This window comes from Gymnogyps californianus, chromosome 5 (assembly GCF_018139145.2).
Source record: "Gymnogyps californianus isolate 813 chromosome 5, ASM1813914v2, whole genome shotgun sequence".
NCBI classification, from domain to species: domain Eukaryota; kingdom Metazoa; phylum Chordata; class Aves; order Accipitriformes; family Cathartidae; genus Gymnogyps; species Gymnogyps californianus.
The window spans coordinates 40412214-40431560 of NC_059475.1; the positions used below are offsets into that span (position 1 = coordinate 40412214).

Below are 19347 nucleotides of genomic sequence, written 5' to 3' on the forward strand. Positions count from 1 at the left end.
AATTTCCAGGAGCACTCCCCAAAATAGCATCGGGTTTTTTATTAAACAAATGAGCACACTGAAAGTAAGTTCCCATAAGACAGACAGGAATGTGCAGTGTACATCACTGGAGCATGGAAGGATAACTTGGGGGTGACAGGAATAGAACATACCTATAAGAGGTACTAATGCACAGTTAACTTGAGTGTCTTTCTTCAAGAGGAAATACTAATTTTGCCTCTGAGGATCTTCAGTCTAATGAACTCTACTCTAGCCATTAGAAAAGGACTCCTAATTACAACTGGCTTAAGGCACGAAGCTGCTCTCAGCTGCAACACCCTAGCTCTTCTTTAACCCTTCCCTCAAGGGCTCCTTTTTTCCAGTCCAGTGAGCAGGGGAGGCATATGAGGCTCTATAGGAACTGGAACTGGGAAAAGGAGATGCGTCTTCTGTCTGAGTGTGGACAAGGAAGGCTTCGTACAGCGGGAATTTTTGAGTCACTGGAAACGAGGACTCCTTATTTCAGTGGAGTAAGAGAAAAGAGCAGCTGTATTAAGAGCTGGGTACAAGGGAAGAAAGGTAACATGGCCACCTACAACTCAAGACAATTCTCTCCCAGAGACTCTACTGTCCTAGTTCTGCAAAATCACTCTTCTATATACAGCTGAAAAGCCTCAAGCCAGCTCTGCTTATAACAACTCTACAGAGGCAGGCAACACCTGCTGCTTTGTATTCTGTCAGTGACACGTAAATAGTGTTTTTAACTAAAATTATTTAAATTTTAAATTATTTAGTAAAAAATAATTCCTGATTCTTCATCAAAAAGCAAAGATAATATGTAAGTAACTCTGTAATATTCCACTTACCTGTGCCCCATGAGACTCAGCACTCCTACTTTAAATGCAAAGCTCAGCTAGGCTTTTTCTGAGAAATCACTTCCAATGTGTCTATAAAATTACCTTAACATATCAACATTCATCGCTTCTAAAAGAATGAATAAAACTTACCAAAATAATGGAAATATATATAAAAATAAATAGAAATAAAATTATATTGTGTCATATAAAAGTATTTTAAAGTAAAAACATAGATGGTTAACATATTTTCTTTTTACAAAAGAAACACAATTTTGTTTTTCCTCCAAATACCTGTATTTTTTTCATTACTACTTTTAATTACTGTTAATTTAGGGTAATCCATCACCATCCAGATGGATGGATTCATCATTTTTCAGATAGCACATACTTAGAATAAAATTATTTTAGATATTATAAAAACGCTCTTCTATATGTGCTTGTTTGTATTGTTTTATGGGTATTTCGTGGAGTTGCGATTCTGGGGCACACTACAATAAGAACATATGCGTTTTCGGAAGAAATAAAGTTATTTCTTTCAAAGAAATAGATGTTTGGCCATGATAATCTTCATTTCAGCATAACAAAATATTCCTCAGATTAACTACGTAGTATTTCTAAAAAGGAAAACATTTGCAAAGCCTGCTCTTCTCTGGTTGCATCTCAAATATATGCTGCAAGGGAAAGATGTCAACATTTCAAAGTTTCAAAAACTTTTGAAACTTTAAACATGAAACAAACTTCTTTGGAAAATCCACATTGAAAGCCGAAGAGGACAACTTTTGACATGAAGTATCCATTAAAAAAAAAAATTGTTTTCTCCTTTAGACTTGATACTCTTTTTATATACAGCTGTAACTTAGTTGTACGCTGTTCATGTTTATTTCCACAGAAATACAGAATCCTTGACTGTTTTTTTTAATGCAACCATATTGTGGAAAAAAGCTACTACACTGCATTATGGTATTAGAAGTTTATTGCTGGCAAGCACTTAAAGGTCAGGTTTGTTCAGCTTAAAATAAAATGTTTATTTTCTACATTACTCCAGCAAATTCCCAATGTTCTGAAAGTGAAGTTAAAATTTTCTTCGCATGTGTTACTACCAGTAAAAAAGGGCTTCAGTCCAACCAATGACCTCTATCATGTCTAAGAAATGAAAAAGGCACTTTTGTATCAAAATATTTTAATGTTAGCTAATTTTACCATTTAGTATAAGAATTATGACCTTCACTTTGGAATCTGGACTTTGGAGTTTCGCACTGGGTATACTCTTTCTAAAAGACAAACAAATGCTCTTTAGTTCTGAAGATTATAATATACTAATCTGATTAAATTCCTGCATTTCTTCACATGGACACTGATAATCATAAAAGAGGATGATCCTGATAGTACGATAGGGAGTAGAGTAAATTCACTACATACCTCATAGCCAGGGCTGACAGGAGACTGAGACAGGAAGTTGGAAAGAAGAAAAAACAGAACAAAGAAATAAGGAGGAGAAAAAGACAGAAAATAATGTTACTTTAGAAGCAAGCATGAATGTACGATTATTTTACACTCTCATGCTATGTTATAGAATGCAAAACAATTGCATTTGACCTACGATAGGTAAAAATCTGGGTTACGTAGCATCCTCCTGGTTTTATTTGTTTTTAGCATTTCTGTTGATGAGTTTTATGCTACTAAGTTAAGAATCAAAAAAAGGATATTGCCCAGATTTTATTCTTTGGAGGTAGATTTTTAAAGCTGTACTCAAATATAGTCCCCTGTCAATTTTCAGCTTAAATGAAATGCTTTATTAGCTAATGAAAACATTTATACCCAAACTGAAACTGTGTCTGTGTGTGGTGGTTCCCTATGAAAGGATAATTAAAGTACCCTTTGCAGGATTCCACATTATCCTGTCTCAAAGATCTTTCGAATGCCACAATTTCATAAGTTAGGGCATAACTTCTTCACTTCATAAGTGGCATTTTTCCAGAAGCCAGACTTACAAGCTAAATTTAACACTCAGCTAAAGTTGGCTTCTTTCTGGTTCAGACAACATCGACAAAAAGGTTCTGAAATAACTTAGTTAATAATTCCATCTATGAAAGATCTCCAGGAACTCCTTCTCTCTCAACTGCTCTGACTCTACATAGTAAATAGGGGTAAAAATAACATTTACTTTAGTCCTATTTAAAGAATTGACAGATAGCTGATTGAATTCAGTGGTCCCAAACAGAGGTTATATTTTGTTACCAGTGATTCAAGTGCCACATCAATACTAATAACAGATGATACGACTTTATGAAGGAGGAGGATGTTTCTTAGTATATTCACACAGACTGTAGAAAAATGAAACACATTTCAAAGTGCATGCTTTGATTTGTACCACAGTATAAACTGCCATAAAACTTATCTCACAAGTACTGCAAAAGAATGGAGTCCAAAGGACAGCTCTGATACAGGAGAATTGACAAAGCTTATGCACACTTAAAAAAAAGGGAAAAAAATTGAAACACATTCAGTGCAAAAAAACCCAAAACAAAACAAAAGACATACAGAAGCCATATGTGAGAGCACTTCTGAAAATCTGGTAAATGATACCATGATTTCTTGAAATAACAGTGAAATCAGAAAGCTATTTCATTTCTCTAGGCTAATGCCCATCCCTGTAGCTACTGTAAACATATTTTCTTTGTGTATGCACGTGTGTGTGCGCATGTGTGATGTTCTGAATCATCAGCATGGGTACACTGATGATTACAAGTTCTTAGAGAAGTATAGCCTGCAGTGTATATAAACTTACTGTGTTTCTTCACTGGCAATTTTAGTATTTTCAACAGTTTTAAAGTAAGTAGCTTTGCAAAACAGGTATTTCATATAAGAATGTATCAGCAAACAACACAGTCATATAATTAAAAATGTTTTCAAATTGAAATTTTTTGCTATCTTGTAACTGTACAGTGCAGTGAATATTTATAGAGAGTATACCAGGACGCTCACTCATACAATTTTTTTAATCAAAATTCCAGAAAAAATTCAGAATTAGGGCCAGCCTTCCTCAAAATTTTCTGTCTTGGTCTGAATAAGTCAGCATTTCTGAAACAAGCCACTGAGAATTATGAATAATCTATAAAGATTTGTTGTTGCAGTTTTTGCAGAACTTAAGCACCTTACTCATTTATGCAGCTTTTCAATTAAAAATACAGATTCATAATGTTAACCTTAATTTCCAAGTAGCTTTAGGCTAATGATAATCAGTAACATAAGTACATAATTATGGTTCGTAGATGGTACTGCATATAACACCAGGTCTACATCATTTGCAATAGTGTCCTTTTAGTATGTCAAGTTTAATAAGTTTAATATTCTAATTGAGAGGAAAACATGATAATTGTTGTGTGTATTTATAAATTCTTTCCTCTCTTTTAAACCTTAAGGTTTTCAAAACTTTCACTTAGGAGTGGATTCATTTACACACAGTATAAATTCTTAACTATTCAAGTATATTATGACCATGAGCGTTAAAAGGAACAAATGCCAAAAATAAAAAACATGTATCATTCTAATTTACTCCAGTCCCTACATTTTTTTCTCAGAAGAGTTGTTTTCCTGATGGAAAACTACTATATTAATGCATATACAAGTATACCATATATTTACATGTGCCTGTGCATATACTGTACATCTATATATACATCTACACACATATATACAGACATATACATACATTCACCACAAAGATCTGTTTAAGGAAAGAATGGAGATTTCTCCTACTTTCTTATGAACACTTAGAAATATGCTAAATACGCAAGCTCCAACTAATTATCTACAGCCTTGACTATGACATACTCAGTTTGATACCGTGGTGTTTGGGTCACAGTGTTCTCCTGAGGCAAATCTTTCCTATATCGTAAACCAATGGATATAATGGTCTGATACAGCAGAAATTCAACTTCTAGTTCCAGAGAAGACGTCCTCCAAGATGCAACTACTCACGTTAGCATGGGTGGCACTTTTAGACCTTCAAAATAACCTAATTCTTGACAAAGGGAGGAGACTCCTGGGAGTATCAGAAGTGACACATACCTTAAACCCACATACCTTAAGCTGGTGACCTCCCTTTTATGTCAAGATGCCTTTTCTCACAGCAATGCTTTATAATTTACATACCACCCTCCTCTGTAGTCTATAACAGGCAAAACCAGATCCTATAGCACTAAGTGTCATTGTTTCTTATCAGCAACACCCAAGGCCTCTATAGCTAGGGAATCCCATACCAGAAGGGCTTCATCCGGCACACTGGGCGAGGGTTCTGCAGAAACTGTCCGAACGGTGCTGAGTCCCGTTAGGGAGACGTTTGACAGGCGCCTTTTCCGTACGCCACTGCAGTTGTTAGGGATTTTAAACGCACATCGCTTGTGGTAATTTAGACCACATCCTGAAAAGAGAAATTTAAAACCATCTGATTATGGTTTATTACTGGAAAAAGCAAAGAATTTTTTTTTTTTCCAAAACAACAAGAATTCAAAAACACCACCCTTATTTTTGATTAAACTTTTTTCCTCTACTCTGCTGGTTTAGCTCCTACATTTGACAAACTTTTAGAGAGATAATGTTATAAGCTCCAAATAGTTCTATCTATAAGAAGTGTTTTTTCTTTGATTTTTCAAAAATCTATGGTCTCAAAGTGCAGGAAATTTCTGTGATCAGCATTTGGGAGGTAAGGAAGTCTTTCACTTCAAATGGTATATTCCATTGGATACAGTCTGCCAGGAGTCAAATAGTTCTGGCAAAATGAGAAAAGATAGCTATTACAACCTCATACGGACTGACAGTAGTTTCAGTTAAATGATCTGAATTAATGTGATATAGACTGACATACAGGCTCAGGCTCATAAGGGAAGTGTAAGACACAGAAAACCTTTTCTTAAAAATACATATAGACCAATTTTTTTGCACTTCAGGTCACAGACCCATATCTAGGAGGCCTCACAGCAGTCAAAAGGATTAGTTCTTTAATCAGTTAATTATTGTGACAGTTCTTATTGTCTCTACCTACTGTAATTTTTTTCTGATGCCTAACCAATTTAAAAGCATCATCAGAGACAACACGCATAAGTGGAATGGACAGGTCTCTTCCTGAGACTGAAAAATCACATCTCACTTCAGCTTACCTTCACATTTGAGTCCCTGACGCACCAGCCCCCACAGCATTTCTCCACAATGGTCGCAAAAGGCTGGCGCTCGATACGAATGAACAAAAAGAGCATGGGGCCGGATTTGAAAGTCTTCAAATGTAGCAGAAGCTGTAACAACAAGATCATTCCAAAAATTAATAAAATTAGTAACATAACTAACGTGCTTCATTTATATGGTACTTCATCATAGAACAAAGCAAAACTCCTTTTGGTCACTACGATGATGAACTTTGAATTTTGTATGGGTTGTTGTACTGTATTTTGCAGATAAAAAGATTGATGATATACCTTCATACTACAATGACCACTGGAAAAAGAATAAAGCTGCTTTTACAAACTTGCAGCAATAACTTCTCTGAGAATATTTTTCCAATAAAACACTAGAGAATAATAGTATATCAAACATTTATCAGACATAGCCAGAGTTCAATCAAATGTTGGAAATTTTTCAAAATATTCTTACAGGCTTGACTCACTACACTTGAAGGTATACATACATAAGATAAACTGAACACATCCAGTAAAGAAACATATTTTTTTTTTAGAAAAGGAAAATGTATTGAAAATGGGCCATTTCAGCTGACTATTTGGTATATCTGATTCAGCAGCCTATGTTGGTATCAGTGAACTGATCGCTCAAGTTGAAAATATACCTTAGAGTTTAAAAAGAAAACATGTAATTATAGACTCAATCATCAATAAAGACAAAAACCTTGCAGAGCAGTCTGGAAGATTGCTGTACATTCCCTGAAGTACCAATCCTTTCAAAGTGATGTGAGCCTGCAACTAGTGTAACAATTGCAAAAGTTACAGGGGCTAGTTAAAGGCACTAGTGTAAACTATAAAAATAAACAATGACAATGTTTTAAGAACTATTTAGTATACAGACGCAGCCAGTACCACAATACTTTTAAAAATATACTTTAATGAAATCTTTTCTTTTTCTTATTAAATATGTTAAATAGATAGTCTAATGAAAAATAGTATCTGTCAAATGTTGTTAAACATTAAGCATGTATGCAAACATTTGATCTCATTCAGACTGCCATTTAAACGGGTGATTTGTGTGTGCTTACTCTCCACAGATATCAGTATGAATGAACCAGGTATGTAGCCACTTAACAGAAATGCTTTGTCTCTCAACAGAAATACACTCCTGATTTGCAAATGAGAGGAAAAAAAACCATTTTTTTTAATGATTCAGTTCAAATGAATTCCTAAAAGATCCAAATACCCTTAGCCCCTGGCTTGTTCCTTGTGTATTAATGAAAAGAGGACCAAAAATCTGCATACCAATCAAGAAAAGGTTTTTAACTAATTAGAGCGGAGTACCAATAAAGATCTATGCCCTGGACTCAGTTCCTTCTGTGCACAAAACTGCTACTCTTCAGAAAAACTTTTCCAAAAATGTCCACAGAAAAATATGTTTCTAGTCTCAACCAGTCTAGGGATCTTTTAACAGAGGTATTCGGAGTACCATCACAAAAGTAGGATCCAATGACTCCAATGATATCAAACCTTCTTTTTTTTAATTTTTATTAAAACAATCCAAATCACCTAACAGTTTGTTTAATTCAGGATTTCATTTTCTTTTCCCAGAATTATTCTGTTCTTATTTTTCATAATAAGCCATGTTAAAAAGCTTACTTAATTCATAAAATTAGGACTTCATAAAACAGTTCGACGTGTTAGAACATCCCGAATCTGAAATAAAAGTTTTTATATTTATTTAACAATGTTAGGCCAGGCATTTTTTTCAGCCTCAAGGGCTTCCAAACACATAAGGATACTTGTTCAAGTATGTTATTTTTCTATTTTTTCCCAGACTACAGCGGTTAAGTTCACTGTTAAGGCAACACTCACTCTGTAATGGCAATCCTCTCCTAGGTATACTAGAAAACACAACTCATCAGAATGCATTTTAGATGTTGAACAGAATTCTTGTGATTTTACCTTGTCTAGGACCTAAAGTCAACCATCTTTTCTGTGCATATATCCAGATGTTTTTCTGCAATTCTGACCGAATCAAAGAATATGTTGAAAGATCAAGCACTCAAACTTTAAAATGTGTTTTGATGTTAGTTAAAATATAAAAATATGTATTTATTCTTCACTTGTACAAACAGAACAAAATACAGGCATATTAACTTCCCTATTTAATTTCATATTGAAGCAATATCATAGGAACTAGGACAACACCTCCCCAGTAGATCATTGGTTTGTGGAGTTCGAGAAGGATTCATTTTTCTGGGCCTCTATATCACCAGTATGCAGCCACCAGGAGGAAAAGGTGCCACATTCAGGCAACAGACACCTCTACGGTCCTACTGCATACGGATACCAATTGAGCTACAATAGCCCAGCAGCTGGATGAGATCAAATTATAGATAAAAATCATACTGAACTGTTCTTTAGAAAAGTTGGACTGGAGAAGGAGGAGCAAGGAAAACACTCAGGAGTTCACAGCCATGCTGTAACCTCTCTGCACAGAAAATACACGCTAGCATCTGTGCTGGTCAGCCTACAGGTTAGGAGGTTGGATTCTCCACTGTTGTCTCATATGGAAGCAGCTGACAGGGATATTTTCTGTCATCTGTTCTCCTAGAGACTACCAAGGAGTCATTTGGGGCCTTGGTAATTCACACCTTCCTCTCCTCTTGTTTGGGCTATGAAACTGTGATATACTTGTGAAGACATGGTCTCCAGCATTTTGGAAATTCAAGCCATACAGCATCCTACAACATACCTCCTCAGCAATGCAGACCGCTATAAACACGTCACTGAGCCTTCGAATCTCCCTACTTGTTTCCTTCAGAGTTTCAATCTAAGTTCAGAGCCTCAGCCCTTCTGTTCAGGACTTTTGATTCTGGATTTTGCACAGTATATCTACCTACAGCTTTACGAAGAATATTGTGATTAACATCTACACTTCTACGCATAACAAAATGATCATGGAAAAGCTATGTATCTGGGAGATTTCTCAAGGATAAGCACCAAAACTGGAACACCATGCCCCATCAGCTTCCAATAGAACTGCAATGTACACTTCTTTGCTATTGTGTCTCTAGTTTAAATTTGCACATAACAAACATAAAACCAAAAAGCTTACTAAAACAAGATACTCAGTGAGCACGCATATCTCCCCAAGGGAGAAGACAAGGAAGACCCTACTATAAGACCCTCAGACATGATAGCCATGAATTTTGATAACATATATGTGAATTTTAGAGATGCAAACTTTTTGTTTATAAAAATAGACTTTTCTGAGGTTGTTTCTAAAAGCATACAAGTAATAATCAAAGCACTATTAAAACAAGAGTGATGTGTAAAATAAAAGAAGTGTAAGTCTCAATCTAGCAAAGGATTTCAGTATGTATGTAAGTTTATGCCTATTTCATTGAATATCTACCTAAAGTTAGGCATGTATTTAAATTCTATTTTGAGCAAATGACGTTTGCTAAATTGGAAGATTGGGGAGGAGTTTTACATGGATTTACTAGGTGGTTTTTCAAGTAGTATGAACAGTACAGTAAAAACACAACTAAGCTTAGAAAAAGCAGTAACTTCAATTTAGCTTAATAATTTAGATAATGGATTAAAAATATTTTAATATATCTTTATATTAAATACTAGTTTTTGTGAAAAGCAAATATCAATACCTCTGTAGAAGCACATCTGAAATTAAAACCTCCCACAAGCAGCTTTGCCTTAGGGATTTGATCATTTGGCTCTCTTCCTGTGTCCTGAATTCAGTTCCATCTGAAGCTGTTAAGTGGATGGAAAGTATTTTGTTGTTGTCATTCTCTCAACTGCATTTTTGTTGTACTTGTCTCTTCCCGCCCTCCACCATCCCTTCATAAACGGTGAAGAAATAATTAAATCCTTTCTATTAAAGCTGTAACTGAACCTTCTGGTCTCCCTGCAAATTAATTAATGGGTTATCATGGCTCATACTCTTGTAATAAAAAAATGTTTCTACTCCCAAGGCTAAAAAAGTAATTTAGAAATTACTTTATTATATCTTTTGTTTAGTTCATGTTACAAATAAATACTACACTTAGCAGTAATAATGTTAATGCAATTTTAGGGAGGCAGAAATCAAATGTAAAGAAACCTCCCAAAGTACTGAACTTGAAGTTGTTGTACCAGTTATTATAAACACGCAGTATTACATATTTAGTTTTTTCATTTGCATGTCCTTCAATTTAAATGTCCTTAAAATTTATTGTACAGTACACATTGCAAAACAGAGATGATCAATTTTCAAAGAAATTGCCTTTCAATGGAAGCTTAAATTTTGTCTAAGTGTTTAATTGATTATTGAATTAACATTGGGACTTTTTTCCTTGACAGAAAAGTAAATAGTCTGTGCTGAATTACGGCTGGATTTAAATAGCTCTGCAGCAGGTTAGGCTGTCATTTTCATGGTGAACTCACCCTCCTGCATCTGCCGTATCTGCTACAACACCATGTATTGGAGTTAAAACTCAGCAGGGATGAGTTGACTGGCAAAACTGTTCACCTACCATGAACTGTGAGAACACCTGAACTATATTTCTGTGATAAGGGAGGAGGAGCTCCATGAAGGGTCCACCTGGACTGAAGGGTCCTGAAAGTTATACTTAGAAGCTCTAGAAACCAAAGACAAAGCACGGAAAGGCAGGAACAGTTTCAGGGAACAGTGAAGGATTGTTAGATCCTACCTTATTACCAAGTTTTGGGGCTGGAATACAAGGGGGTGTAGACCAGCATCCCAACAAATTGCTACTAGAGGACTTACTGCACAGCTTAAAGATACTCTGAGGCACCACCCATAGAGAAGGTCAGCAAGAAATTGAACTTTACAACAAACCACTAGATGAGGAACACCAATCTGTTGGTTGAAAAGGTAACTGAGGCAAGTTCTAGGATGCTTCCAGCATTATCAAAAAAAGATACCAATGGTAAAGATAAGCAGTGATAAACACCATTCTTATTCTACATTTCAACCCTCCTGGCTGAATAACTGGAACTTACATATTGTTTTATATAATGATATATTAAAAAAGCCATATCATTTTATACTGACATGATAAATACTCAAAAATAAAAGGCAGGGAGGAAAAATGCATTTTATTTTAAGAAAGCTTTGAATTTGGCAAGTACTGCAGAATACAGCAATAAGAAGAATACAAAACATCATTCTTTCTCCTTCTTTTGAAACTGTTTTGGTAATGTTCCACTGTTGAAAGGCATGAAAGTGTTTTGGGTTTTAATTTTTAAGGTAAAAATAGTGTTTTTCTAGGCTTCAGATTTATGCGTTCTTATCAGGCTCTGCAGACAGCATTCTGTTTTCTTGTCTCATGAAATGATGTTATTTCAGAGCACTATTCACTGAAACTAGTGTGTCATCAGAACTTGATCTGGAACTATGACAACCAGCTATGTTAACCAGCAAGTTACACAAATCTTTAATCTGTATAAACATGGATAATTCACATTTCTTGTTCTGCCACCTGTATGGCATAGTTGACTTTCTATGGCTAAACCTAGCACAGCTTAAATTTTTAGAGCATGCAATTCCAGAAGCAGTCGTATATGAATTAGGTTCTTCTTTTACACTTCTTCCATCATCTTAATGTAATTAGTTACTTTTTAAAATTACATGTCTAGAAAGACTTTCATATAGCCACTAACAATCAAAGTTTTAACTTTCAGAATATTCCTGTGTTATTGACTGAAAAAATAAAAGCCCTGCTGATGAAGAGAAAGATATGTATATTTTTTTCAAACTAAATGGAGACCTTTCTTATTAACAAAAAAGCTTTTGTAATGTTAGGCTATCCTTTTGCTTTGACAGAGCACTGATGCTGTGAAGGCAACTTTCTGGCTGTACATAAAATTTTGCAGTAAAAAAAAAGGGGTTCCAAATATGCCTACAACCATATCCTGAAAAACTTATTACTCTGCAGAAAAGTTTGCAATATTATGTTCTTAATATGATACTGTTACACTGTTAACTCTCAGGCTAACTTGTCATCACCTATTTAAGCATTCCTAGTATCACCAAAACACACACATTGAAACTACAACAGTTTTGACAAGACTATTTCATCAAGTCTGTTAATGACTTGGCTGTTAATGGCTCGTACTCCTTATTCTGGGCTCAGGAGCAGATCTATCATTCAGCACAGCTGCAAATGAGAACAAGAAGCCATTGCAACTCACAGAGGCAAGGTCCTGCTATCAGAAAGAGGCAAATGATTTACTGATCATTTTGAGTTCCAAGTCCAAAAAGCCTATTAGCAGAGGTGAGATCCTGTTATTATGAGCAACAGAGCTTCACGTAATGGGAGCTGTCATCTAGCATCCACGCCTCTCATAGCATAAGAAACCATCAAACACATGATTAGCAGCATCTTGCAGCTATAAAAAGCAGACGTTCTCCTGCTACCATCTCCCATTTGGAATGCCTTTGAGAGTAACGTAACCCATTGACTTCCCACAGGCACTTGTAACCGAGTCCTTCCCTACAAGAACTGCTGGCATCCACCACTTAAAAAATAAATATAACATACCATTATGCACTATTCCACTTCAAGCACTGATTAAACCATAACAATTAATGACTGTATATACAATTTCACTGGGCTAAGAGAAAGGAAAGCATTTTATTCTTTTCGGTATTCCATCCTGGCAATCAAAAACAGTCTGAGTTTTCAGAGTCCCAGCAAAGTCAGCAGAGCTAGGGCAGTTCATATAAGCCAAAGATTTCATCTCTGATCTCCATCTTGAACCTGATTTAAAAATTAAACTAAGATTATCAAGACCCTAATACATAACAGAAATTACAACTTCCTAAAATCTTTACAGATTTATAAGCACTCTGTTTCTTGTTTGTTCTGCTCTGAAATAAGGGAACTTGGATATGGAAAATTTGGATGTAATGAGCTTTCTGGATATGTATGCGAGTACTTCAGCACTCTAAATTTTACATGCAGGAAAATCTTTCTAATCCAATAAGTTTCATTTTGTTTTCCTTACCTATTACTGCTTTATCCCGATGTTTTAGGTGAAAAATAGCTTAAATTAGGAATGCTAACAGTTGGCAGGTAATTGGCTGTAGGAGGCAGGGATGGAGGGGGAGATAAATTTTCAGAATTGAATTTTGAACTCTCAAGCAGAAGCCTCCTACTTGCTAACTGCAACTGGTACAGGCTAGTTGCAGTTTTTTATAACACCCAGACTAAGGAAAAGTGGCATGCCCTCAATCCTCCAGTGACAGACAGGCAACTGAACCACTAACTACAAGGCTGATCACATGTTGTGCTTCTGCACATGGACTACTTAGATTGGAAACACCGTGAGCTTGAGGGTCTAGAAAGAAGAGGAGGTGGAAAAGAAAGGTCCCCAAAAAGCAGCAGTCATCTCAAAAAGAAGTGGGGTTAGAAAGACGAAGGTGAAGATCCTGCTTAGACATAACATGCTGGAAGTGGGGGCAGATCCCAGAGATCAGGGAGATAGAGGCCAGGGGACATCCATGCATGTTGGTCAATGATGCCCAAGACTGGTAGCTGCAAGCAGTGGCACAGCAGGAACAAACACGACTTTGTGCCCAGCCTTCCCTGGCCAGCAGCTACCTCCTTAATGGGAGGGGCAGTGGGCAGCTAGTGAATGTAAGGCTGGGAAGGGAGCAAATGAGCCAGTGTGGGAGGCATTCAAATACGAGAAAAGCTCTGACCTCCTTGGTTCTTGAATAAACCCCAGTATTCAGATTCACTGTGGGTTGTTGTTTACATTGTCTCACCTGTGACGTGAGATTTAAGCAATAAACAGTAGGAGATAATAAAGCATTTGCAATCATTTGTCCAGTGCTAGCTCAGACGTTTATGGAGAGTTTTAATAAAAGATTAACATTTATGAGTCAACGTGCTTGATTCATCTGTACATTCTGAATTTTTAAAGTTCAATTTTAATGTACTTCTATTCATTTGAGAATGATTCTACAGTTTCAAACCTACAAACTATACAGCACAGTAGGTTTTATATTCATTTGAAATCCCAGCACAGAATTCTTTCTTTATGAATTTACCCATTTTTCACCCAAGTGGAAAAAACAGCAATACCTTAGTTCACGGATTCAGGCCGCGTTAATCATAAAATTACACTGCAGTGGTATTAATTTAGCATAGGAAAACAAAATTAAGTACTCCGCAAGTTTACTGGAGCTACTGATGCAGTGTTCAAAACTAACTCTGACTACTGGCAATAAGGAGCACCTCCAAATTAAAAATAAAGCCTCTTGCTCCTTTTCTGTGCTTACGCTGATCTAAATTAATATCATAAACACTATGAGTCTTTTACATCTTTATTTCCTCTGACTTTGTTTTGTAAGGTCTTCGCAGTTCTTTACCAAGGCTTCTGAAAAAATCAAGTGATGGATTACATGGTCACTGTCAGAATTATACATCTCAAAAAGAAGAGGCGCTCAAAAAGAATTAGTAGCACTTGTAAAACTTATCTAATTCCTTCAAGTTTCTTTCATAAAAGGTCAAGAAAATGGTTTGTTATATGGTGAATAAATGCTAATGGCTAAAAGTATACACGGTCAATAAATGCTAATGGCTAAAAGTATAATGGAATTAAAAATACAATCTTATGCTGAACTCACTAAGGAACTCCTGTGTACATTAAACTATTTTTAACACTTTAATATGAATGATCTGCAAAAGTTCAGCTATCTCTTAAAATTACCCTAAGAATTCATAAATACATATCATTATATACAGAATATACACAGGTGGGGGTTTTTTTGCATGGTATCATCGGATGTCCATGGGCCCTGACGGGATGCACCCAGAAGTGCTGAGGGATCTGGCTGATGTCATTGCGAGGCCACTCTCAACAATCTTTCAACGAACATGGCGACTGGGAGAAGTACCCAAAGACTAGAGGAAAGCAAGTGTCACTTCTACCTTCAGGAAGGGCAAGGAGGACCCAGGGAACTACAGGCCAGTCAGTCTCACCTCGAGCCCTGGGAAGGTGATGAAACAACTAATCCTGGAAATATACAACTACTTCTGGCACATGCTTTAGTGTCTGCCTGACTAATAATGCTTTCTTTAGGTCTCAGATCTTTGATATGGGACCATCGGAGACAAGGAACAGAAACATGATTGTATATAATCATTGCGTTTTCTCATACCCACTTTAATCTTTCTAGGAGAAGACCAGGAAAGGGAGAAGGGAACCTAACAATACTTAGTAAATGGACAATTTGCACAGGAAATGCCCAAGATGACATAACCTGGAAGAAATAAATGAATTATTGCTCTGAACTGTGGTTAATTTTTTTAAATGGATTATAACAATTCGGAATGACTCACCATGGAAACACCTCCAGTGCCTGGCCAGGTAGATCGGAAGGTCAAAAAGATATGCAAAATGTTTAGAGAATATATCGTTGCTTCACTGAAGATAACAAAAGCGTTCTACTGACTTAATAGGTTTGCTCAGGATTTCACCCATGCACATAAATAAATGGGATTTAAGTTAACATTGGGAAATGGTGATATTCATACTCCTCACTTGAAATTCTGTGTTCAGTTTCTGTGAGACCGACCCAAAAAGAAGTATGGTAAGAGAGAAGAACTGACAGATGAGAAAAACCACTGGAGGCATGGAAGAGACTTCCATATAAAGAGAGATTAAAAGACTGGAATTGTTTCATTTGGAGAGGAAATGAGTAAGAGTTTACCGGATTCAAGAAGAGGAGGAAGCCAAAAAACCAAACCAGGAAACAAACATAATCCCTGTAGTACAATCTTCTGCAGCAACAAACTAGAGTGATAGGAGTCTTCATGTCCTAAGAGGCAGGCAAGCTCTCCAAAGTTCTTTTTGGCAACAAGTTACACCTTAACTAGGTTAACAGAAACATTCTTGGGGCTTCTTTAAGAGCCAGAGTGAGTCAGATTTCAGTTGGAATGACAATGTCTCCAGGCTTGAGTCACACTACCATCCAGATATAAAAAACAGCAGATTGCAACCTGTGGCAGCTCCTGAGTCTCTTCCTCCTTAGTTTCCGTTTCAAATTGTTACATTCTCCAAGGGAAGGAGGTTTGCTTGTTTGTGCTCAGACCTGCTTTAGCTACAAACCTCAAGCACTTCCTAAAAGAAGATGTATATCTTACCACAAAGGGTTGCAAACGTCATTTATTGGAAATAACCATGAGACTGTGTATTGCTATTTGCTCTTTCAAAATACCAAAGCCATTAGGGTGCAGGAAGAAAATACTACAACTTCAGCAACACATGTAAGTTATAAATAAATAAATAAATAAATAAATAAATAAATAACGGGGGTGTACGCTCAAAAATTTTTAGTGATGGGCTGCACAATAAAAAAAATTTGAAGACCGCTGATTTATAGGACTTTGCCACTTTACCTTTAAGAAAAGCTCGAGTGCTATTAAAGACACATCCTGTGAAATAATTTATAGCCATGTCCAAGTTTCACACACCATAGAGTAAGGAAAGACTAAATAGATTAAATAAATTTGTAAAACAGTAAATGGAGTTGATTCATCCCTTGATGGAAATACGTTTTGTATTAACATGCACTTTAGTTTTCCCCATCAACGCCTTTTTAATTATAAGCATTTCATATTGATTCAGAATGCTAACCAGATGATACCATCCCATTAAAAGCCCAAATGAACATAAAAATATCCATTAAAATATAGGACAATGTACCACTGACTCCAAGTTTCATTCATTACCTCAAGTCTTTTGAGAAAGGATCAGCTGAAGTGGGGGCTGCTGAAGCATAATACTTGAATAATCTATTGAGCTACTGTTACTAAGTGGGTTGTGTTAGACTCAGTCAAAATGATAATATCTAAAACCTTTTAAAGAAGAGTAAATGTGATGTGTATCATATTAAAAAAACTGAGTAAAAATGAGTAAGAAAGGAAAAAAAATTGCCTCACCCAAGTGAGAATAAGATATTTTAAGGAAAATAAGTTTTTTTTAAGTTCAGAGGTTTTAAAATATATACTTACTATATGACATAAAATGAACATCAAGAATTAATTAGACTTTAGAAGCTGATAGGCTTTTTTCTAATGCATTAACTGCAATGAATGTAACTGTCATGAACTGTACTCAACTTCAATCCACCTTTCTTGGAAAGCTGGCTATACAACTTAATGATGCATAATAATTAAAAATCATGTAATTGCTTATTCTACCTTAATCATAACAACACAGAAAATTTGCAGGCATTGATGTTAGCCCTGTTAAACTGAGGTAACTTGAAAAATGTTTCTTTTCAGTGAAATCTTGTAATAAGAATACAGAAGCATAAGAATGACTGGATCAGACCAAAATCTACTAAGCCTGGAGTCCTGCCTTTCAAAGAGGAGTTCCCAAAGCAGCATCAGCATCTGGTGGTATTTCCCCAGACCACCACCTCAGATGCCCACGCTTTGTAGCACAAGCACTCTCTGAAGCAGAGAGGAGGTCACAAAGACAGATGACACAAGGGCAGTGACATTACAAGCGTTTTCTGTTTTGTCTCTATTCCTTTCCTAAGAATTCCAAGACTTGTATTTGCTTTTCTTGACTGGTACTGAGCACTAAGACGATATTTTCATGTTATAATTTGAACTTCTCAATTTTTGGTAGTATCAGGTAACTCCGAGCCCCTCGTTACATAGATAAAAATCAAGAAATTCCCCTGACACTTTATATTGATCTATACTGAATTTCATCTGGGGTGACACTGACACTTTACTAGTCATGCTTTCCAGATCATGTATGAATGTATTTAACAGCACAGACCTAAGAACCTCTGCTAGTGACCTGCTTCCGCTGTGAAAACAGCATGTATTTCTACCCTTTGTTTCCTAAGTCATAAATAGTTGTTTATCCATTTGAGTATCTACCCTCTTCTTTCGTGAAAGCATAGTTTCTTTATGAGCCTTTGGAAAAGAAAGTTTTGTATGACTTCTGGAAAACCAAGTATGCTATCTCAACTGAACAGAAAACTTGATATTTTCATTAAACAGCACACAAATAAATTGAAAATGTATTATCTCCAAAAATCGGACAATTAAAGGTGTACTATGTAGGATATCTGATCTATTAGCTTGCATTGGAACTGTGACCTCTCATAAAAAGGTCCTGTCCTGACAGAAGGATCTGTGTAGCTTCTCTTAAGGAAAATTCACCTTCCCTACCAATAGTATTTTTTCCAACAATTAGTTTAATTTTTTTAATAAATACAAAATGACACTGTTTATGCTTACCAACTAATCAAGCTTTAAAAATGACATCTAAAATCTTGACATGAGTGAGAAATTATTAGAGTTCAAAAAGCTTACTTAAAAGCGTAAAGGTAATTTTGTTCCTATGAAGAAATACATTGCGTGCTTTCTTGCAATCCATGTTCACAAAATCTTGCAATTATTTCAGATTTTCTGCTGCTGAAATAATCATTAAATATTAAAAACATATAGAAAGATCCAAGGAAGAATAACTAGCATGGCCTGTATTTCTGTAAGAGCACTAGAAGCAAAGCTGACACATTAACTGCTTCCCTACTAACCTTTGCCTGTCGCATATCATTTTACTCAGTCTGTACTGTCGATGGTGCAGCCAGAGAATATAAGGAAGTGATGTTGATAGGGTATCCTTTTTTTTCATCCTATTTTTACCTACTCCCTCCTGCAGCAGAAAGAAAAGAATGGTAAGGCAAGACGGGAGGGGGAGTTCAGAAAGATTCTGCTGATGCAGAAAAAATACGAATCTTGAAGTCCGTATCCAGAAGGTAACAATTTTAACACTTATGAGCTGAAGAAAAGACAATGAGGCAAAACATAAGCAAAGAAGGAAAGAATCTTTTAGTCCTAAGAACTTCAAACACAAAGCTATCTATCTGAAATTCATGATCCAAGAATGAGGTAGGCTAATGAACAGTAAGGGATACAACATCAATCCACTTCAACCTAATCAGTAATGAGCCTTACCTCTACAGAAATACAAAAAAAGATGACAGCTAGAGTCAATTAAAAGGACATAGAGGAAGAATAATTGTAAAAGATATCATCTTAGACAGGATAGAGAAAAGATAGTTGTATTTCTCAAAGACACCAGAAAAAGAGCATGTTAACATAGCCATGAAGACACCAAGAGAAGGATGCTTTTCAATCACAATGAAGTAAAATCGCAAACTGTGACCAACTATATGCGTACTATAGAATGATGTTCAAAGATATAACATCATAATGTTTATCTCAAGGAGCTGGCAGTTGAACTAACATTACAATCCAGTTATATGTTGATATATG

General features: G+C 35.9%; 1 protein-coding gene across 2 annotated transcripts in view; it reads right to left on the reverse strand.

The window, feature by feature from the left end:
• Positions 1 to 19347, reverse strand: part of PRKD1 (protein kinase D1) — a 150248-nt gene that overhangs the window by 42573 nt on the left and 88328 nt on the right. Inside the window, exons 3-5 of one of the 2 annotated variants that reach the window (XM_050897978.1) lie at positions 5996 to 6127; positions 5099 to 5259; positions 2256 to 2279 (exon numbers count right to left, since the gene is read on the reverse strand). In XM_050897978.1, the coding sequence (XP_050753935.1) occupies positions 2256 to 2279; positions 5099 to 5259; positions 5996 to 6127 (317 nt within the window). The remainder of the gene's footprint in view (positions 1 to 2255; positions 2280 to 5098; positions 5260 to 5995; positions 6128 to 19347) is intronic. The other variant, XM_050897979.1, reaches the window with a different exon arrangement.